Genomic DNA, 23,457 nt, shown 5'->3' with positions numbered 1-23,457 from the left:
ACCGGACTACATCCTAAATATTAAAACAATTAGGTCATTGATCCAAATTGGATCACTCAAACAGTTTACTTCTCAGTATTCAATTCAAGGTATTTTTGCTAAAACATAGTAAAACTATAAGTCAAAACACTGATTAGTTAATAGGAAATGTTCTCATATGTAGTAAAGGGAATTGAAAAAATTATTTCCAAATGATTATGCCACATGAATGAAACCAAATCTGAGTCCAACATTCCATGGTGAACTCCTCTCATAGGCTTACACCTTGCTTTACATTTCTTCAACAGAGTTGATGCTTGGGATATGTGGAGTGACAGGTGACATGAAATAAAGGGTGGGATTATCATGGTGACCTGAGGCTGAATGTCAGTAAATGCGGTGTGTGACTTTGAGAAGCCCACGAATCATAGGGAAGCTGAAACAGGACAGCCCCCCACAATTTCCCAGTGACCACTCGTGGTTGATGGGTAGTTTCTGTGATTCCACAGTCCTCATTTCTTTCCCTGGAGCATAGCTTCAGTTGTGTATCTGGAAATAAGTCTACTCCATTGGAAGAGGTGAAATAAAGTTTTTTTTCAAAAATAAAACCACTAAAAAAAAATTTCTTCTAAATTTGATTCATAGAAGTTCACTACAGTTGAGGAATTTGACTGATAGGGACACGTTCAATTGATCCCAAAATTAAGCTCTCTTCATGAATTTTTTATTTTGAGACAGGGACTGTCTATAGCCCTAGCAGCTGGCCTGGAACTTTATAGGTAGACCATGCTAGCCTTAATCTCACAGAGATCTACCTGCTTCTGCTTCCTGAGTGCTGGGATTAAAGACATGCATCACCATGACTGTTTTTATTCATTTTATTGTTAGCAACAATGCTGACTTTCCTATACTGTGTAATTTGTATCTATTTTTATATATACTAGGACTATGCATGTTACTAGAATTTTAATTAAAGCAAGTGAAAATCCTACAGTTTAAATTCAAATTGAATTGAGAGGTTGGGGTGTGGCTCAGCAGAGCCTCTGGAGAAAGGTCTAGGTCAGGAACATCTTGTCGTGGAGAGCAAGGGAAGTGTTTAAAGAATTCTGGGAAGGAGTCCTAACTCTCCTCGGCCACATGAATGAACCCTCGCTAACCAGAGATAGGGCAGTTTAAATAGCAGATTGAGTGGACTGTGACACATCACGTGCACTAACATCTGTGAGTGTTTGATGTCTAAGAGAAGCTTAATTGCAGAAAGAACCAGAAAATGTAGAAAATTAGTATTAATCCAACTGAGGTAATGCATAAGGTATTTTGAAATTTTAAGGTCTTGTCAAATTCCACTTGTAGAAATATTTAAAATTATAGAACTATGAAATAAATGATGTAGGTTAAGATTTCTTAAGTCATTTTAGCTTTGTTTCATAAATCTGAAATTTGCATTTATACTTTTTCACTCTACTTCTTGGAACTAATACAAAGCTGTTAAGACTGTTTGGCTTGGTGTCATTTATAATATTTACAGTTGCTAGAAAAAAATGTGAAAAGCCAAATACTAGTTAAGAGTTAAGAACCATAAAACCATTTTTGTATAAGCCTAGTTAACATTACAGCTACTTAACTCTGCCCTGAATGCAGCCACAGGCAATCACAAATCAGTAAGTTAATGACTATATTCTGATAAGGTGATGAACAGAAACAGGCATCAGGCCTTAACACAGAGGATTAGAGGCTTTTCTTCTTTTCAAAGAACTTTTATTTCTTCCTTTCTAGGTATAAGGGACCATTGTTAGAAGAACAGGCGCTTTCCAAGGCAGCAGAGGGTGGACTGTCTTCACCGGAATTTTCAGAGCTCTGTATTTGGTTAGGTTCTCAAATAAAGTCCTTATGCAACCTGGAAGAAAGTATTACTTCAGCAGGTATTGCTGCCGTTTTTTATTTTCCTTTCTATTTAACAGTAAGGAGAATTGACAGGGCATAATTTGTAGTATTATAAACAATGTGACCACTGTATAAAGAAAAATTACTGATAAGAAGTCCAGTAACAGTACAAACAGTAGAATCGGATTAGTTGCCTGGAGCTAGTTATTAATTATATTTCTAATAATACTTTTTTTTTTTTGGTCTTTTTGAAGCAGGGTCTCCCTGTAGCCCCAGCTGTCCTGGAACTCACTATGTAGACCAGGCTGGCCTTGAACTCACAGAGATCCACCTCCCTCTGCTTCCCAAGTGATGGGACTACAGGCGTGCGCCACCATGCCCGGCTAATAATGCTTTTTAATATTTTGGTTCCTTATATAAAATTTTTTCAGTTTATCTGATTTCATAGAGAATTCATTTGGAGAAACTTATCAGAGATTTAAATGTAAAGTATTTATAATCCCCTGACTACTTGTGTCCTTAAATCGGTATTTATGTTATTAAACTTAAATGTTACTTTCTATTTGTAGAAACTATTTGTTTGCTTTTACGTAAGCTTTGCAGTTACATATTTACAGATTAAATTTGAAAGTGAAAATTTAGAACTGAATGTAAAATTGAAATCAACTCGTAATAAATTTTACAGTGGTGGGTGTGGTAAGTACTCAATAAATGTTTTCTGACTTTTCTTTTTCAAGGAAGGGATGACCTAGAGAGCTTCCAACTTGAGATAAGTGGTTTTTTAAAAGAAATGGCCTGTCCGTATTCTGTACTCATATCAGGAGATATTAAAGACCGCTTACAAAAGAAAGATGACTGCTTGAGACTTCTGTGTAAGTTATCTTTCCTTGGACATTTAAATGCATGTATTTGGTGGAGTTTTTATTTTCAAGTCAGAGCTTAGAGTTTCAAAATGTGAAAAATTAGACATTTTATATATTGAAAAGGTTTTTGTATTTGACTAATGTAGCAAGCTGTCTTAGAAATGCATAGTTTAAATTCTGTTAGCATACCCATTAACACTTGTGATAACCTGGTCAATGCAGAATGCCCTGCACTTCTGCTTTCTACAGTATTTTAGATTTTTTTTTTCCTGATTCATCTCTGATCATTTACAATGAGAAGGCTAATTGGTGTTCTCCGGAGCCTTACTTAATTTTAGATGTCTTTAGGAAATTAGGCTGCTGTGCCTGGCAGATCTTCTGTGTAGTGATAGGCACTGAATGATAGCTTGTTCAGAAACATTTATTGATTACATCCCCTTCTACCAGGAACTGTCCAGAAACATTTATTGATTACATCCCCTTCTACCAGGAACTGTCCTAGGCACAAGGAATACACCATTTAAAATAATATAAAAATAAAATAAAATAAAATTTGTGCCATCAGGGTTCTTGAGCATGGCCTATCTTATCAGGGGGCATTTGGATATGTGTTAACCTGTGTTCAACAACTACAACAGATAGTAGTACATAGATCCATTTGTTTGTAGTGGGTCCCCTTAAAGTGTTTTACTTTTGTTGAACTTTGTGCTATTTTTAGAATTCATAAAAATGATGACTAAAATAATTTTAACATGTATTTTTGAAGATTTTATTATTTTAGATTGTATCATTTATAAGAAGACACACGTGGCACTATCCTCATACACAGACTCTAGTATTAGTATTTTTGTTAGAGAAGAAATTGTGCCTGTGTTTTAGTTAGTGGTGATATAAGTGTTGGCATTTAAATTAGCTTGTGTGTGTTGGGTAGGGATCAGTTATATGATTCCCAGCTCTAACACTCCTAGCTCACTGTTTCTATCCAATTCGCATTTGCTGTGAGTCCCTGATTTAATAATCCACAGTTATTAATGAGAAGGATTGCTTCAAGGTTGAGGCCAGCCTGGCTACATAGTGAGTTCCAGACTAGCCTGGGCTATAGAGTAAGAGCCTTTCAAAAAACAGAAGAAAGAAAACAAATCATTTATGCCCTTAGTCCCAGAGAGAAATTTGAACAATCATTTGATGTATTTTCTTTTTTGTTTTTCCTGTGTGAGAACATGCAGACTTGAGCTTGAATGTGACTGTGTTAATGTATTATCCTCCTCTTCATTTCCCTGTCTCTTCTTCTTTTTTAAATATTTTACAATTTTATTAGAATTTTAAAGAAAAATCCTCAGGGCAGACGAGCTGGTGATCTTGGCAGGTGCCTTGAGGAGAGTGGAGGGGACAAGGGAAGAAAGCCATGAAGCCATGCAGGTTTACAGCCTGCATGGAGATCAGACACGTGGCTGACTGGCAGCCACATGGCTTGGAGAAGGAAGCTTTAGAAAAGGTAAAGAAATGCAAGATGCTAGGGGCAGCCCAAAGCCTTAAAGAAAGCATGTTTAGAAAAGGGATCTGAAGAAGAAAAGCAGGCAGACTTACAGACTACATGACTGTGGCTGGTCCAGAAGTTCTGGGCTAGTTGCTGGGATTCCAGGCAGGAAAAATTTCCTATCTCATTAATGCACTAGGTATCCCGCCCATCTATTTAGCATAACATAATGTGAACCACCTTCTTATGACCAGATGATTGACCAGTGAAACGGGAAAGGTCAGTCTTTCAACATACTAGAGATTTTATACTCTTGACTAGTTAAACTTACACAAAATAGAGGAGCTTGGGCTATTACATTCCCCACTGGCTCTGGGACATAAGTCAAATCGTTGTCTTGTTCTGATTTAGTGGCTCATATTGGGTCTTCAGAACCATAATTTTGATGGCATTTAGACGCCTCATGGTCTATCCAGTTAGACAATTTAGGTGGCATGGGCCCACTGTGAAGGCTAGGAGGAGTATTAACCAGAGGCCCAGCAAAACCCAACTACACCTGAATTATTGGCCTAAAAACAGCAAGCCTCACTTAAGGCCATGAGTAAGCCTCCTTCCTTTAGGAACAGCGGGTCCAGCCCCCTTCTGTTCTGTAGCACCGTTTTAGCTACAGAGTCAGCCTGTCTCTTCAGTTGTCCAATAGAGTCCTGTAGGTGTCCGATGTCTGTCTATCTGAGTGCTTAGAAGCTTAAAATTTCTTTTATTACCCATGGCTAGAGGGCTGTCTCTTTTTAAATGATGTCAAATAGCTACATTACCTTTTGTTGACATAATATTTTTATTTAGTAGATTAAAAGTTTGGAGGTTCTTGTATTCTTTTAAAAAAATAATTTGTTTATATTTTTGACTAATTTCATTTAGACAAATATGAACCTTTAAATAAATTTCTGGTCTTGATATATATTGGCATCCTTTGTTGCAGAAAAGTTATATGAGCTCACAGTCTAGCAAGTATCTATACCTTATTTATTTTTAGTTTAAATATTTTAAACAAAATTGTGTTAGCTATTTTAATCATATTTAGTCATATAATGAGCTTCTTGTTCTTCCTAGAAGTGTTTGTAGCATGTATAAAATAAAAAGGATCAAATTTTTTAGGCCATGAAGATTTTTATGAATCAAGAGAAAGATAGTTATTAGGAAAATATGTAAAGTAAATAAGACATGAACATGTATTCCATAGGAAGAATTTTTTAAATTACTTACAAACTTGAAAAGATGTACAGTATTATTCATAATTAAAGACACAAAAATAAAATAATAGGTTACAAGTTTTCACTTACCACACCACTAAAGAGTCTTCAAGTCCCCACAAAATTCATAATACAAGTTTGTAGGAAATGTGGCCTCAAAATTATAAAGTTTATCTGTCTTTTGACCTGGCAGTCCTACATATCAGATTCATGTCTATTTGCATAAGTGCACAAAGATACATGCAAATGATGTTCATTATAATGTTGTTAATATTAGCAAAAAGACCAGAAACCTGAGTGTCTGTAAGCAGCTAATCAGGAATCATACATTAGTGCAGTGGTGTTGCTGTACAGCCCTTAGGACAAGTGAGAGTAATGGAATGTGCGAATATAGCATGATCTCTGAGATACATGATGGGAAACAATGCAAATGTTTGTATAAAAGAAGCAAAAAAATCTCAAAATATCTCAAAGATGGAGAGTGACTGAGGAAGACACCTGGTGTAATTCTCTGGTCTCCACATGCAAGCATACACATGAGAATACATATATATACACATGTATACACACATGCACCACACACAGGATTTTTGAGTAATTTTCCTAAATATGACCATTGAAAGGATTAAATGAAATTGATAAGAATAAAGGGAATATGAACATCCTGTGGTGGGCTATCCTTACTCAATTGTGTATCTGCTGTGGGTCAGTTAGAGCTGTACGATCTCCTTTGCCCAGTTACTGTCCATGTGGGAGAGGATGTTACCAGAGTCTTAGGCATTCTTAAATTGTTCATTTGTTGGGTCTCGTCTGTTGGACTTTAAGCTCTTTGTGAGTAGACTTGCTCTCTTACTTGGCTTTGCATCTCCCTATCCGTGTGGTTCCTGACTCGGAATGGGCTCTTGGCTAATGTGCACTTACTGAAATAGAAATCTAGATCATTGGCTAAATTGACTAAAATGGATCTGGAACCAACTAGTGTGAAGTTTTGGCTGAAATAAATCATTCACTCCTATTTTGCCTAAATTATTAAATAAATTTATTTTATTTACTTTCTAGTGCCCTTTTCTTTGTATGCATTCTTTTGTTTCAAACTAAATCTTGGCTCAGTTGTCCAGATGAAGTAGGTGGAGGTGAGGCTGTCCTGCTGCAGGGCCTGGATCCTTTCTGCTTAACGCCAGTGGTAGCTGCTCAGGTTTCCCCAGTGAATACAACCATGCACAGTACAGATTTAATATGGTGTCTGTGTGTAGTTGTCAGGTAGTTTTTAAAGATATTTTTTATTGTTTGAAAATTTTATACATTTGCACACTGTATTTTGAGCCTATCCATCTAGCAGTAAGTCCCTCCATCTCTCCCCAAATTGATATTCTATCTCTCTTAGCATTTTTCTTAGCAAGTTCATTCTTAGTTGATAGAATGGCTTTGATTTTTTTTAATGATTTTTTTTTGTGAATTTCATATATTAGCATTGTATCTGCATCATTTCCATCTCTCTTTCTCCCCTTCCAACTCCTCCCATTTCCCACCGATTCCCTCTCAATTTCTTGTCCTCTTCTTTGATTTATTATTATTATATATACATACATACATTTTTTGGGGGGGGTCTTTTTGAGACAGGGTCTCCCTATAGCCCCAGCTGTCCTGGAACTCACTATGTAGACCAGGCTGGCCTTGAACTTGCAGAGATCCGCCTGCCTCTGCCTCCCAAGTGCTGGGATCAAAGGCGTGCGCCACCACACCCGGCTTATACGTACATACATTTATAAATATACATCTGTATATAATGCACTGTGTCCATTTAGTGGTGCTGTATACCTGTGTTTAGGACTGGCCACTTGGAATTAGATAACTAATCTGGGAGCTCGTCCCTGGAGAAAACTGATTCTCCCTCCCTCAGCATCAGTTGACTGCCTGTAGCTCTTCATCTAGAAGTAAGACCCTGTGAAACTTTCCCCATCCACATTGGCATGTCAACTGCTGTGTCATTATGCAGGTCTTGTTAAGCTACCATATTGTGAAGAGTTCATGGATGCAGCTTCGCGATCATGTCTCAGATGTATCATCTAGCTGCAAGTGTCCTGTTTCTCTGGTCCTTAGAATCTTTCTGCCTCCTCTTCTGTGGTGTTCCCTGAGCTTTAGGTGTAGAAGTTGCATTGCAGATCTATCGCTTAGGGCTAGGCACCCTTCAGTCACTTATTCTGTGTATTTTGACTAGCTGTAGCTCTCTGTAATAGTCTCATCTGCTTCAAAGCCATTCTGTCTACTAATAATGAACTTTCTAAGAAAATATTCAAGAAAAAAAAAATCTAAGAAATATGACCTCTTCCATATGGACTAATTTAATAAATGATTCAGAACTGGAGATAGAGGCCAGTAAGAGAGTGCTTATGTAGTATGCGCAAGGCTCCAGTTTCAGTACTCAGCAGCAGAAAAAAAGGATGATTCTTCTAATGTTTGACCTCTGACTTATTTTGGATTTCTATGTAACAGACTTAATCAAAGATAAATGACTTACAAGCCTTTATTTTGACTTGATTATTCTCTTCTGGCCCAGGGACCTTATTACTGATACTGAACTGTTTCCTTTTCAATTACAGTTACAGTCATTTTTAATTCTTAAATGTAATGTTTCTGAAAGTAATATTAGCTCAAAATATTGGGCTATGCTAATTAAATTTTATGATAAATATTAAAAATATCTTTGAAAAATCTAAAGATCTACATAGTAATGTAAAAAACAATGAAATAACATTGTTATTAATAACCTGCTGAGGCCAGTTTGTGCTGCCCATATGTGCATGATTGTGGGCTCATCCATGAGGACACAGGCAGCCTTAGGCAGGTTGGTTTCTGTCGTGTTTTACGTCTAAGGTGTTCTATAACTGTTGTTGCTCTTTGGTTTTTTGTAAGTTAATATTGCTTTGAAATTGTTGATATTTGTTTTAAATAAATTATTTCAGTAAAGTATTTCAAAGAGTTTTCATGCATGTATTAATGTTCTTTTAAATCTTTTTTTATTGTAGTGTTTTTAAGTACAGAGCTTCAAGCTTTACAGATATTACAGAACAAGAAACGCAAAAATTCTCAATTAGATAAAAACAGTGAGATTTACCAGGAAGTTCAAACTATGTGTGATATCCTTGGGATACCCAAATCAAACACTTCTGACATTCCACTTATGCTAAACCAAGTGGAATCAAAGGTATTATATTTTTTTTTTCTCAAAAATTCAACTAAATGCTAACATGTAAATGTTATAAATAAAAATCCTTTAAGTCTAAGATATATCAGCAATTTCAAGAGAAGTCTGTGTTACTAGGGGTGGGTATTAGTGGCAGAGCCATTGCCTACTATGTGCAAGGTCCTGGGTATTGTCTCCAGTGCCAAAGCAAAAACAAAGTCCACCTAAAAGAAGAGTTTTATGTAAACTGAATTTTGGATTTGGGGTTAATATGCTTGTGACTTAACTTGTCTGTAGTTAATTTTCAGGAACTATATCTTAGTAAATGAGCATCGTAGGCTTTGCCAGAGTTTGCTGTGATAAAAATCCTTGCAAATTTAAGGATTGTTCCCCTAGTGAGAGTTATAATATAGTATAATGAAAAAAGTAGTTATTCTACAAAGTGAAAGACATACTCACCTCCCCTGACTCCTCATGGGATGTTGCAGTGTGGTTTCTTTGGCATTGAGCAAGCATACTTTGTTAATGAAGTGTTTAGTGTGCATCAGATAGCAAATGAATAAATAAGCAGCCTGGTGGGGTAGTTAAAAGCACCTATAATCTTATACCCTGTGCCTTTTACCTTATAATGTCACTGGGCTGTTTACCTAAAAGGGCTTTCTAAGCCATTCAGTTCTTATCAGAAGTAAAAATTTCCATTTTTTTTCCTACATGATGTTCCCAAAAGACTTTGTTATCTTAGAATGAAAATTTTTACTTTCTGACTTAAAGCTGTTCAGATAATGTAGCAGCAATATAAGTCATTATTTTTCTAAATGTTTCCTTCTAATAGCTCATCCTGTTTTCTCATATCACCTATATAAGTATTATTATTGCCTGCATCCTCTGTGGGCAGAAGCTGCGGTGCTGTTCCAAAGTGGTAACCCTAATGTTCGAGCGCAGGTAGTCAGCTCTAACGATTAAACCTTAGTTGTAAAATATATAAATAAGATAACATTGGCAATATTTACAATAGAGGGGGAATTTACAGAAACAGCATATTTTAAGAAAATAATTTAGAAATGATGTATCAATCTTATTATCAGTGATTGTATTATTGTAGAGGTAGATTTGCTGCAAAGTTCATAAAGTTTAAGATTTTGGAGAGCATTTGTACAGGCTCTTCCTAAACTAATTTTTAAAGTATAACTTGTAAGATCCAATTTGCATGACAAAATACACCCATATTAAATGTACAGAACAAGGAATTTTCATCTACTTACTGGATTGCATAGCCATTGTTAAAATGTAATTTTAGAACATTCATATCACATGGAAAAGAAATATCATTCCTCTTTGCAGTTATTTCCTTTTACTGTCCCAGCTTGCAAATGTAATTTTGAATTCCTAAGGAACGCTTAAACATTAAGTAAGCTTTCTGTCCCTTAAAACCTGGCTACTCCGGCTTTCTGTGGTTACCGTATAACTAAGAAACTGAAGAATTCTCTAGTTAGAGTGAGTCCAACTTAGGCTGTTACTCTATAGTCTGTAGGATAAATTGCTATTTTTCAAATGACTTTTGATATTAGTAAGGCAAAAATAAATGACTGATGTTGTTTACAAAATTAAAATGTTTCAAGTCATTTAATCCAGTGACTTTATGAAAGTCGTAAAATTGTGTGAGGACTGCAGTCAGGAGTTCCTGTTCTCTGTTGTCTTATGGAACAGTGAAAGCAGAACAAGCATGATTGGCATAGTAAAGATCATTAGTAAATATTTTAGTGTCCCTCTTAAAAGCTTACCAGGAAGTAAAAGAGTGCCATCTTAAGAAGAAATTCCAAAATTATTTCACAGAAGCCATGAACTCTTATAGTAGAGTCATTTGGTTGTTTTGTTGTTGTTCTTTGACAGGCTCTCCCTAGTCACTGCCTGCCTGGAAGTCACTATGTAGACCAGGTTGACCTTGATCTCGCAGAGATCCACCTGCCTCTGCTTCCCAGGGGCTGGGATTAAAGGTGCATGCCACCACACCTGGTGTCACTTTTTTATTCTTGAAGAAATGTTCCGTAGTTTGATTTACTATAATGGGTGCTTTTTTTGCATTGCAATGATACTCCTTTCTTAGTGTGTGAAGGTGCATGTTACTTATTATCCAGTGTTCAAAGCAGCCTATCTAATATGAATACCATGGTTTAAATTTAGTGTGTGTGTGTGTGAGTGTGTGTGTGTGTGTGTGTGTGTGTGAGTGTGTATATGTATATACATTTATGTAATCTTTTATATTTACTTTTAGGTGAAGGATATTCTCTCTAAAGTCCAGAAAAATCATGTGGGAAAACCACTACTAAAGATGGATTTAAATTCAGAACAAGCAGTAAGTGCTTCTTTTATTAGTTTTATATAACCAAATTAGTGCATGACTGTATTAGTTCATTTTTTTGTTACTGTAATAAAATACACTGTTAGCCAGGCTAACATTATAAAGAGATTTATTTGCTCACAGTTTTGCAGACTGAAAATCTAAACTGCGTGGTGCTAGCTCTGGCAAGGGCCATCCTTTGGCTTTCTAGCTTCCTGATGGATGGCACGGCTGGTGTGTGTGTGTGTGTGTGAAGATGCTGCATTACCAAATAGAAAAGTTGACATTCCCAAATTCTTTTTGAGGGCACACCTCCAATTGGTCTAAGGACTTCCCACTATGAGCCACTTCTTAGAGCCTTTCCTCACCTGTCCTAATGTTCCTCTTACCTCCCAGGACCTACCACCTTGCATACCAAACCTCCAACACAGGAACCTTGAGGGGACAAGCAACACCCAGCCAAGAGTGATGGTTTACTGTTAGAAATGGGCACTTAGATTTTTACAAGGTGTGAAATCTAATATATTATTTTGGAACAATAAAATGAGTATTCTAGAATAATCTATCCTAACCCTTTATTCAGTCAAATTATTAATTAAAAACAAACAAACAAACAAAAAACCCCAACTTAGGTGGCCGGGAATATACATGGTGCCCATACATTCACAGAGTTGTGATTTGAAAGGGAAGTGTCTGAAGCCAGCAGGATGAGCTCCCGGGACTCCCTTTGGGTAGTGTGCAGTATATCACAAATTGATGTTTCACTAAAATAAATGCATTTAATCAAAGATAAGATAAACTCCTTTAATAGCCTCTGGACACTATAAATGTTATATCAACTACTCTCTTACTTAAATATTTTTGTATAAAGTGTCATGGACTCAGAAAATGGTCATTAAGTACAGTATCAATTGAATCAGTAGGAAGTATTTTAATTTTCAAACTTCTTGTCTGGGCAAAAGAATCTAATATTTATGGTTTCATCCTCAAATTCTTTAGGAAAAACTGGAAAGAATTAATGATGCCCTTTCTTCTGAGTATGAATGCCGCCGGCGGATGTTAATGAAACGGTTAGATGTGACAGTACAGTCCTTTGGATGGTCAGATAGAGCCAAGGTGAGATTGCTTTCCCACTCGTGCCCTGTAGGTGGTAGTCTGTGGCCATGCTTGACGATCTCTGCCCTTATGTAACCAGACCACATTTACTCTTTGTCACCGACCTGAGCCCATGTTACTTAACTGCTGCTCTTAAGTATAATGATGTTAGTCATGTATATAAATTCATGTTTGCTAATAACAATTTCTCTAAGACTTTCACATTTGTTTTAAGCGCATGTGTTTTGATGTATGCCAGAATAAAGGACTACTTCTGTGAGATAGTGAGGTAGAGACAGAGAGCAGCTGACTAAGAAAGCAGAGTGCAGGAATAGGTTTTGGGAGCACTGATGCTCCAACAGGTTTCCTAAGTTTCTGAAGACTGGTTGAATGATTATGCAATGTCTTCTAGTTGAAAAGTGAGTTATGGGATGGGGCACAATCTCTTCAACTAGCTTGGTGTATTTAATCTACCTAGCCTTAGTCTGGGATCCTCCCTGCTCCTCCCACCTTGCCTGAGAACTTTCCAGACAGTAAACAGGGGCAATCATAGGACTTTCCCTCTTTCAAGGATCACTGTTCTGGACCCCCTTGATGTCTGATATATGAAAATCATTGGTTGCCATTATTTGTCTAGCACGTTTTAGTTGATACTCTTCAGAGGGTAAATCTGGTATGTGTTACTCTACTTTGACCACAAGTACAGTTTAGGTGTTATTAGATTATTGTGACTATTTAGAATCATTGAGCAGCTCTTCTTCACGTGTTGTGTTACACTGCTCTGGTGTGACTGGTTTTTCCCTCAAACTTTGTATGCTGGAAGCTTGCTTCCCACTGTGATGATGGAACCTTTAAGCAGTGGAGTATAGTGAAAGATAGGCCATCCATCTACCCTCATGAATGTATTAATGCTGGTCTTGAGGTTTGTATTAGTTCTTCTAAGAGTGGGTTGTTACAAAGTGAGGCCATCATGTACTTGACTCCTCCACAGTACAGCCTTTTGTCTTTCTCCTTCTTTACCATATTATGACATAGCCAGGGAGCCCCTGCCACCATCTTGTTTGGACCTCCAATCACTAGACTCATGAGCCAAATGAACTCTGTTATCTACCCTTAGAGATTTTATGAAAAGAACACAAAGCTGACTAATCCATGAGCTCCGTTCAGCTAGTATCTGGCCTGGGCTAGAAAAACCCAAGATCTCACATGTCTCTGCTCCTGGGACTTGCTCTGTTGTGGTGCTTCTGTTCTCTCCTTGGCTTTCACATGTTTTGTTCTTCCTGGCCATGTGTAGTGTTGTGTTAGTTCCCTACGTCTGTTATTAACAAATGGATGCATACTTAGAAGCTTTAATAATATAACTTATTCTTGTGTGGCTCTGGAGTCCAGAAGTTCTACAGTGAAGAGATTGACAGGGTTGTGTTCCTTGGGGATAATACAGGGACGTTTCCATTTTCTGTGTACTTTCTTGACTAGAAGTTTGTGTCCTCTTATTACTAGCCAGTTTGCTTATATGGCTATCCTTGGCTACTCTAGTGTCGTCTGGATTTTATGACCTACCTTTTAAAATTGGTTATTCCCTCTTTCTGCTGTAGCAAATCTGCAAATAATTTCCTTGCAAGGACACTTGATAAGAATATGTTATGAGTCTAAGACTTCTCTCTCTCTCTCTCTCTTTTTTTTTTTGGTCTTTTTGAGACAGGGTCTCCCAGTAACCCCACCTGATCTAGAACTCTATGTAGACCAAGCTGCCTTAAACTCAGAGATCCATCTGTCTCTGCCTCCCGAATGCTGGGATTAAAGGCCTGTGGCACCACAGACGCTTTCCTTTGCAATGAACTGCGGTCAGTGTAGAGACCTAGGACTGGCTAAGGTCCTAAGAAGAAGTCACAGTTCAGCCCTAATCAAGACATTCATGCCACTTCCTCCAAGGCTCAGGGAACATCTAGGAAGAGTAGGTAGAAAGACTGTAAGAGACAAAAGTCAGGGAGAAGAGCTGTGAAATGCTGTCTCTGGGCCTGACACAGCCATTGCAGTCCTGATTTCACAGTGGCTGCAGTGGTCTGCACTGGGCTGCACAAGAGTGGGCCTGTCAGCAATTAGTTGTGGATCCTGAAAAGACTTATGGGACCCTACTTCTCTCTGCTGAGCTATTGGCTACTGGTGGATTGAGGAGGGACAGTCATTCTTTTCAGTTGTGTATCCACTGATAAGCCTACCAGGTCCCAATGGATAGTTTCAAACTGATGATCTGATGATTGCACAGATGACCAGCTGCTCACAAAACAAAACAGAAAGATGAGTGTGAGAAATGTACTTGTGGGAGGAATGGAGATTGGCAGGGGTGGGAAGGAGATGGGAAAGGGTCAAGAGGTGAGTAATTAGAATGCATTATGTACTGTGAAATTGTCAAAGAACCCATTTAAGACTTATTAAAACAATTATACTCATTTATTAATAAAGTTAAGCTAGTTTTGTTTCTCTTTTATTTTTGCTAGTGTGAAATATACATGAGATATACAGTTTTATAATTTGAGATGGTACTTTTTTTTTTGTCTTTATTTTTTTTTTTTGAGACAGTGTGTTTCTGTGTAGCCCCAGCTGGCCTGGAACATGCTATGTAGATCAGACTGGCCTTGAACTCACAGAGATCTGCCTGCCTCTGCCTCCTGAATGCTGGGATTAAAGGCATGTACCACCATGCTTGGCTGAGATAGTACAATTTTATAGTTTCTCCTTTTCACTAAATAGATTATCCTTGGGGTAGAGAAGGTAGATCCCATGTTGACAGCCCAGTCTGATCAATCCCTGAGCTCCGGATTCAGTGAGAGACCCTGTTTCAATAAATAAGGTGGAGGGCTAAGGATATGGCTCTGTCAGTAAAGTACCCGCTGGGCAAGCATGAGGACTAAGTTCAGATTCTCAGAACCCATGTAAAGGCTGGTGTGGTCTTGGGTCTATAACCCTAGTGGCTGGGTTTAGAGGCAGGCAGATATGGGAGTTGTCTGGTCAACCAGTATAGCCAATTATTGAGTGCCAGGTATACCTTATCTCAAAAGATAAGGTAGAGAGCAATCAGGAAAGATATTGTTATTAGCCTCTGGCCTGTATGCATATACACACACATATGTGCACACACATGCACACACACATTCTCCCAATCTCCTCTCTCCCCCAAATAAGGTGGAGAACAGTAGAGAAAGGCATCTGATGTTCACCTATGGCCCCCACATGTTTGAATGTACATCAAGTGCACACACCTGGGCTGGAGAGAGATAACTCAACGGTTAAGAGCACTGACTGCTCTTATGGAGGACCTGGATTCGATTCCCAGCACCCACATGGAAGCTAACAACCATCCAGAACTCCAGTTCCAGGGGATCTGACACCCTCTTCTGACCTCTGTGGGCACTGCATGACATGAGTGCGCTTATACACATGCAGGCAATGCACTCATACACAGAAAATAAAAATAATAAAATATTTTAAAAACAAGTGCAAACACCCATATAAACCCATATATACACTTCACATACATGCCAAGAAACTCCCACAATTAATTTTTAATTTTTTAAAGGATTTACTTCATGTAAAAGCTTCATTTTAGGAAGTATATACGTTAGTGGTGTTTAGAGCATTCAGAGTTGTAAAATCATCACTACTGAGTCCAGAGTATTTTCAGAGCTCTAGAATAAATACATACCTACTAGTAGTCATCCCTGCCACCCCAGCCTCCATTCTCTGGCACTCATTTCTGAAATATACCTGTCTCTGTAGACATTCCACATGAATGGAGTCCTATGATGTGAACCTCTTTATTTCTGGCCTCTTTCAGTTAACATGATGCTTTCAGGGTTCATTTGTGTTGTAACACAGAAATATTTCTTTCCTTTCGGTAGCGTTTTGATGATTGTATTATATTCTACCATATAATGATGCTACAGTTTGCTTAACTTTAATTTTCTTTCCCTATAATATATAACATCATGAATTTTTCTATGTATAATTTAATAAATTTTATAATTTACTGTAAATTTCAAAATATATTGGGGTGTGGAATCCTAAAAGGATATTTACTATGTGAAAGGTTATCACTTTTAATAATAATTCTTCTGGCTGAAATATCTTCCAGTAAAGTTTGTATGTCAAGCTCCTATAAATAGCATAAATGAAATTTTGTCTCACTTTAGCCAATACTAGAAATATGACCAATTTCTTTCTGACTTGATGGATAATAAAGATTAACTTACTAATAGGTATAATCTCATTATTGGGACAGTTGACCTTTATCATAAGCTTATTAGTCATTTGAATTTCCTCTTTTTTATTTATGTCTTGTCAGTTTTCCTGTTTCTCTTTCAATTGAGATTTATATTAAGAAAGTTTGCTAGTCAGTTACTTTATTAATATTTTCCTCAGTTTTTCTTTGATTCTGTTTTAAGCCCTTTAATGTATATGCCTAGAAATTTTAGTCTTTATAATGTGGTAGTTTTAAAAAATTTAAGATACTGCTCTTTATTCTCTTTGGAATTTTTAACTTTTTTTCCAAGTAGTTATCAGCTCATCCCAACACCATAAAAATAATCCTTTTCTTTTCCTGTTAATCTGTGACACTTCTTTGATCATTTATTGCATTCATATGTTTATCAACAAAATATCAACTTTCTGTCTTGCTTCATCAATCTGTTCTTTTTTCTCCCAAGTTCCAATGAATTATATAGAGGTAAGGTGGTACATTATTCTGCATATGGAGCCTGGGGTTGAGGTGCGATTTTCTGTGCATGTTGGAAGAACTGGGATTTTCTTGCTGTATTTTAGGGACTTAAATTGGCCATCCTGCCTGCCTTCCTTTACTCTTTCTTCAATCCATCCATTTATCCATCTGTTTTTGTGACCTAAGCTCTCTAAGTTTCGCCTTTTCCTTGTCAGCAGATGGGGATGATAAAAACAAGCAATTCTGGAAGGATATTTTGAGGAAATAACTCCTAAGTCAACAGCATCCTGGAATATTTAATAAGTGTTCAGTATATGTTAGCTTTTAAAGAATAATTTCATATTGCATATTAGTATCTGCTAGGACTTGTCCCCCCCCCAAAAAAATCCTTTAAGTCATTCTTATATACTTCATTTCTGGATTAACTCTAGATTCATTTTTTTTCATCCTCCCTAAACCATTCCTAGTAGGGTTGTCATTGACCTCATCCAGACATTGATGGTCCTCACCATTTCAAGTTTGGTTTTTATTTTTGCAAATTTTTGGTGAAACTACTCTTTGTGGTGTCCTGCATTTTGTTAGCACTGGTGTGTGTGTTTCTATTTATTTGAGTGTATATATAAATAGCCATAAAGTATTTGGATGCTTTCTCTCTTTCCTGTTTCATTGCTTGTATTTTATCCTTTTCTTTCTAAAGATTAGGATTGTTACTATCTTTCATTCAAATATACTTTTGTTCATTTTTTTTACCCTAACCTTTGACACTTAGGTAAAAACAGATAATATAGCAAGAATTTACCAGCCCAAGCGCTATGCTTTGTCACCCAAGACAACAATTACGTTGGCACACCTGCTTGCTGCTCGCGAAGACCTGTCTAAGATCATCAGGACCAGCAGCGGCACCAGTCGGGAGAAGACGGCATGCGCCATTAATAAGGTTGGTTTTTCTTTCAGAGTGATAGAAAATGAGTTTACAACGTTTCGGTGTGCTGTTTATACAGATTTTAGTCTACTTTCTCATTTGTGTCCTGGTTTTGTGGGGGGTTTCCATTCATCTGTGCTTAGTTATTGCATTTATGTACCTTTCAGTTTCTGTTCTCATAAAGTAGATCAGAATTTTATCTGAATTAGAGGAATTCAGAATTACTTTTATCAACATCTTTATTAACAGTTACTTGCTGTGTCCATTTGTAGTAACTCTTGGTCAGTAAGAATCTGAGGAATTATTGTGAACACTAGCATTTGACTGTATATTTCTGCTGGAAGAAGAGTAGACCAGTCCGAGTTCATATCCTAGCCCCAGTATTTGCAAAAAGGAATCACGTTGGCCAAATCTCTTTGAGCTTCTGTTTCCTGATTCAGAGCGTAGATCTACTTTTACGACAGGGGTCCTAAACAAACTCAAGGAGTCTGAGCTTTTTACTGTACCATGTCTGTAACACCAATAAATTAGTCTAGAATGTGGATGTCAGCTGGAATAGAAAGTCTTCTCCATTTAGTAGGGACTTTATTACTATAACAGAAGCAGAGGATACAGGTCATTTAAAAGTATTCTTCATCATTTTAGTTTGAGATAGGATCTATTGTCAGGGGCGTTTGGTTGCCCTTCCCTTTCCCTCCTCTCTCGTCCCCTCCCTACCCCTCCCTCTCTTTCCTTTCCCTCTCCTCCCCTCTTCCATTCCCCTTTCTCCCCTCCCCTCTCTTCGTTCCCCTCCACTCCCCTCTTCTCCCCTCTCTTCCCTTCCCCTCTTCTCCCCTCTCCCCCTAGTTCTTCCCCTCCCTTCTTCTCACATGAACTAGGTAGATACTCTACCAGTGCTGCATCTCCATCCCCCAGGATGATTGTTTTAAGGTTAGCCTTCTCTGAGTTTTTACTTTATTATCTGATTATTTGAGGAGATCTTAAAAAAGACTGAGGTTTTTTTTTTTTTTTCTTTAATGATATGGCAATTAGGACATTATTGCTGAGATCTAAAGAGTCTTATACTTGAGAGCTTGTTGTACAGTGAGAATGTAGTGTTTGTGGTTGTGATTTTGATTAGAGGATGGGTGACAGTGCAGTCCAGTTGGCTCATCAGCCATTTTGGTTGTGGGGTAAATACTTTGCCTTCTTTGCTGCAAGCCACAAGCAGGAAGCTGCAGAATCCCCCTGGCTGTGGCAGGGTTGACTGCTCCAGAGCCTCTGTCCTTCACTCTGTCCCCAGCATATGAAGTAACTTACTAGGTCCTTTCCCTAGTTCACTCCTACAAGTATTGTTAAAAACATGGTTAAGGGAATAGGTAGGTCATCTCCCTATTTCATATAGGTAGAATATTCCTTATCTAAAATGCTAGGAAGGGGACAAAAAATTTTGTTTCATGTACACATTATATGCATATTCTGAAGGTAATTTTGTACCATATTCTGTTTTGGGTTTTTTTTTTTTTTTCAGTTTTTTGAGGCAGGGTTTCCCTTTAGCCCCAGCTGGTCTGGAACTCCCTATGTAGACAAAGCTGGCCTTTATTCTCACAGAGCTCCACCTGCCTCTGCCTCTCTGCTGGGATTAAAGGCATGTGCCACCATGTCCAGCTTGTACCATAGTTTGTGTGCCTGTGCTTCTACTGTGCAAACCATGATGTTAGGTATAGATGTGTTGTGTGTGTGTGTGTGTGTGTGTGTGTGTGTGTGTGTGTGTGAGAGAGAGAGAGAGAGAGAGAGAGAGACACGTTGGTGTTCAGAAACTTTTGAATTTTGAAGCATTTCACATCTTGGATTTTAGAGGTAGGGTAGGGATTTTTAAAGGAAGAGTTCAGTGAGAACTTTTGTATGTCTTTGTAGAAATACTTGGGATTATAGTTATTTCATTCGACCCTGACCTTAACTGCATCCACCTGTTATATAGTCCTTATACATGCATCTTGAAACAAAATGTACCTTAGGAGTACAGTCTTGTTGGATAATCCACTGTCAGTGGAAAGTCCAGACTTGTATAAATTGATATAAACTAATGTAGCTTATATAGTTTGTGTTTTGAAAATGTTGTTTAAAAAAAAAAAAAACTTTAGTATGTTAGATACCACATTTATCATAGAATTTGCTAACCAAACTTAAATGAGAGAAAATTAGCAAGACTTAAATACTGCTCCAGATTGTGCAGAAATACCATACTTGGAGGAATTTGCCATACATTGCATTTGTATTTCAAGTATTAATTCATACCATGTTCAACACTTTCATGTCATGAAAACATTGGGTTTCTGTATCTTAGAAATAATAACTTTAACATCATCTGAAACCTTTATGTAAATTTTAACTTTTGAAAATAGAAACTTAATTTTTTTTTTTTTTTTTTTTTTAAACACAGGTGCTGATGGGAAGGGTGCCTGATAGGGGAGGACGGCCTAATGAAATTGAACCACCACCTCCTGAAATGCCCCCTTGGCAAAAGAGACAAGAAGGCGGAGGAAGGGGTGGTTGGGGTGGGGGAGGTGGAGGTGGTGGTAGAGGTGGTGGGGGTGGAAGATTTTTTTTTGGAGGAGGTGGTAGTGGTGGAGGTGGTGGTAGAGGAGGTTTCCAAGGCAGGGGAGATTATGGTGGGAGGGGAGATTATGGTGGAAGAGGGGGCTATGGGGGAAGAGGGGGCTATGGGGGAAGAGGCTATGGAGATCCATATGGTGGAGGTGGAGGTGGTGGTGGGTATAGAAGATATTAAAAAGTACAAAAATTAGAGAGCAGTGCTTCTTGCTAGATACAGTAGGCATAGTGTTCTAATAATGTACTTGAACATCATCTTTGAAGGAAATTGTTAAGACTCCCTGAGGTGTCATCCTTAAAGATGCAAGAGCGTTGTTTTATACTATCAGTTGATCTCTCAACAGAATTTTCCATATTCTGTGTACTCTTGAGCATGTTGTGTTTTTTTAAGAAACAAAAAACAAAAAAACTATTTTTTAAAATGTAAATATTTATTACCAGCACACTTGGAAAATGGAATGTATTTTATTGTCATGATTGAATTTAGACTGTTAACTGGTATTTTGTTCAGGGTTGAAACACGTAAACAACCCCACCTGTAACATAAAGGAAAATAGATTTTGTCTTATTTGAATTCCTGTGGACGTGTCCTAAATGTGTTAATTCTATTTTACAAAATAGAGAAAATGTCTAAGAGTTGTGTTCAATAGGTAGTTCTCATGGTTTTTCAAGAGGATGGGATTCCTTTGGTCAGGTTTCTATTAAATTTCCTTTAACTGAAGCCGAAGTTGTCTTTTATTTTTGGCTATGTGTATGTGATTTATTTCCCAGTTGGAGTTAAACCAATGTGATTAACTGAGTAGATAAGTTAAAAATTGAGAATTCAGAATTAACTTTAAAGGAACAGAGATATACATCAATTTTTATATGATGGTTGAAAAATATTCCTGTTCCTACAAAATGCCCTCAGTTTGGATCTATCAAGTTTTAAAAGTCCAACTGAGCAGTTTCACACAATATTAAGGGCATTGTCTCTAGTGTCAGTAGATCAGAGATAGAGTCAAGGCATCCATGGTGATTGGTTCACAGCATAATTTGGGAAACACCAACTTAGGGAATATCTATATGTGATTGGCGATTGAAACAATCAAAGGCTTTGGTGATCAGGAGTTCTGAATTCAGATTATGACACTAGACCACAGGTGCTTTGTGTTGTATTGAATTTAGCTCTCTATGATTAATTTGTTTTCAGTTGTGAAATGAGAAATGGGACATGCTGAAGTTACTTGTTGAAATTTTATAGAGGGTCTATTGTGAATGGTTTAAGAAGTGTAGGGTATTTCTCTCTTAGTGTTAAGAGGAAGAGAAGGGAGCTGGTATATGAGTTACTTTCCTCATGACTATGAGCCATACCTGACAAGATGATTCGTAGGGGAGTAAAGGTTTCTTTGTCTCATGGTTCCTGTTCATAGTCCATAATGGCAGGGAAGAAAGACATGGTAGAGGAACCTATGGAGACTGGCCACACCGAGTGTGCATTCAGGAAGCAGGAAGATAAATGCTTGCCCATTGGAAGTCCTTTACCCGCTTCAATTCCATCTTACCCCTAGCCTGGAGGATGGTGCCATCTTCTTTTAGGACGGGATTTTCTTTCCTGAGTTAAACCTGTCTGGAAACACTCACAAACATGCCTAGAGGTCTGTGTCCTAGGGGTTCTAAATCCAGTGTGGTTGTCAATGGAGATGACTGGTAGCCTGGGCTGGTCTCAAACATGATTTCAAAGTTGGCATCCCCCTGCCTCAGCCTGTTGAGAGCTAGAATTACAGGCTTGTACCATTATGCCTGCTCTTTACTTTTAATGTTTTTTAACCCTCAAGATTTACATAAATATGGCAGACACATTAGTTTATTTCTTTTAAGTTTTTTTCCCTTCCTGCCATGCCTTTTGGGCTCTCCACCACATGTCAGTCACCGTGAGTCTTACCTGAGTCAAGCACTTCTGGAATCCCATTCCTATTTTACACGTCTGTGATTTCACTTGCATGAAAAGCTGTTGTCTAGAGTTTATAATCTCATAGGTGAAGTTTTCAGAAAATCTTTGTTCAAAACTTCATTGAAGAACAGTTTACTGAGCAATATTTGGAACAGCAGTAAGGTGATTTAGGGCTTTTATGTAAAGGGTCATGATGTGAAAATGCTTTATAAATAAACAGAATGTGGCACAGACGGAGACTACTGCTGAACGGCATCTTACTACTTCTAACCTTAACACCTTTCTCTTAGTGATTTTTTTTTCTCCTTGCTTTTCAGTTTCATTTTTTATTTTCTGTTTTCACATTTTCTATCCCTCTTTTTTTCTTGTCTTTATCTAGCACCTATGAACACCTGTGAACATGATCGTACTAGGAATTTGTAGATAGATGTTTTACCTGACTTTTCCTCTGGGCTAAAGAACATATGTGCTGTTCATATAAAATTACCACACAGTTATTCATGAAGTTTTATTAAAAGTAAACTGGTACTTTCTTTGGATCTGTTTCTTTATATTTTATAGATTTAGGATGCTTGTCTTTTATTAAAGGAAGATACGTTTAAACTTAAAAAAACATTTACCTCTATTTGTGACAAAAAGTAATGAGAACCTGAAAAAGATTTAAGGCCAGAAAAATGTTCTGTGCAGTCCTTTCTACACAGTCCTTGTAAGGAAGCTAGAGTTAACTTGCAAAGAGAATCTGGAGTGAGTTTGGGGATGGGAGTGAAGAAGCAGTTCAGTCTTTGCTTTGGGATCAGGTTGTCAGTGATTTCATTATTTTATGAAATATTATGAATTCCAAAATGCATGCCCCCATCCAGATGTGCCCCACAGTGGAGTCGAGTGGCTGGCCTTCTTCACACTGGTTTCCTCAACGAAACATAGGTTGGGGAGTAAAGCAGAGTCATGGGTGTCTCTGATCACTCTAAACAATCATGACCACAAATAAATTGCTCTGAGTGGGTCTGTACACAGATTGAACCTGTTCTACCCATTCTGCCTTCTTTACTTGCTGGTTTGCTTAGCTAGAACTTGGAATTAAAGATAAAAGCCACAGAGAAATGACAGCTCCTTTAATGCCAAACACTTTGTAGACAATGTTTGGAGGTCATTATAAGATGGGAAAAGGATATATCTGTACTGTTACTTCATCCTATTAAAAAAAAAAGCAACTAGCCCAATTTCTT

At 37.6% G+C, this 23,457-nt stretch overlaps 1 protein-coding gene across 1 annotated transcript in view; it reads left to right on the top strand.

The window, feature by feature from the left end:
* The window catches only part of Fam98b (family with sequence similarity 98 member B), a 28,934-nt gene extending 6,170 nt beyond the window's left edge, over positions 1-22,764 (top strand). Inside the window, exons 2-8 of the mRNA XM_008825293.3 lie at positions 1,756-1,901; positions 2,601-2,735; positions 8,480-8,658; positions 10,910-10,990; positions 11,975-12,091; positions 17,554-17,721; positions 20,129-22,764. Of these exons, the coding sequence (XP_008823515.1) occupies positions 1,756-1,901; positions 2,601-2,735; positions 8,480-8,658; positions 10,910-10,990; positions 11,975-12,091; positions 17,554-17,721; positions 20,129-20,476 (1,174 nt within the window). The 3' untranslated portion in view covers positions 20,477-22,764. The remainder of the gene's footprint in view (positions 1-1,755; positions 1,902-2,600; positions 2,736-8,479; positions 8,659-10,909; positions 10,991-11,974; positions 12,092-17,553; positions 17,722-20,128) is intronic.
* Positions 22,765-23,457: the final 693 nt, after the last annotated feature.

The sequence above is a fragment of the Nannospalax galili genome, unplaced genomic scaffold (assembly GCF_000622305.1).
Source record: "Nannospalax galili isolate Female #2095 unplaced genomic scaffold, S.galili_v1.0 scaffold629, whole genome shotgun sequence".
Lineage (NCBI taxonomy): Eukaryota > Metazoa > Chordata > Mammalia > Rodentia > Spalacidae > Nannospalax > Nannospalax galili.
This window is presented reverse-complemented; position numbering and strand designations above follow the sequence as displayed.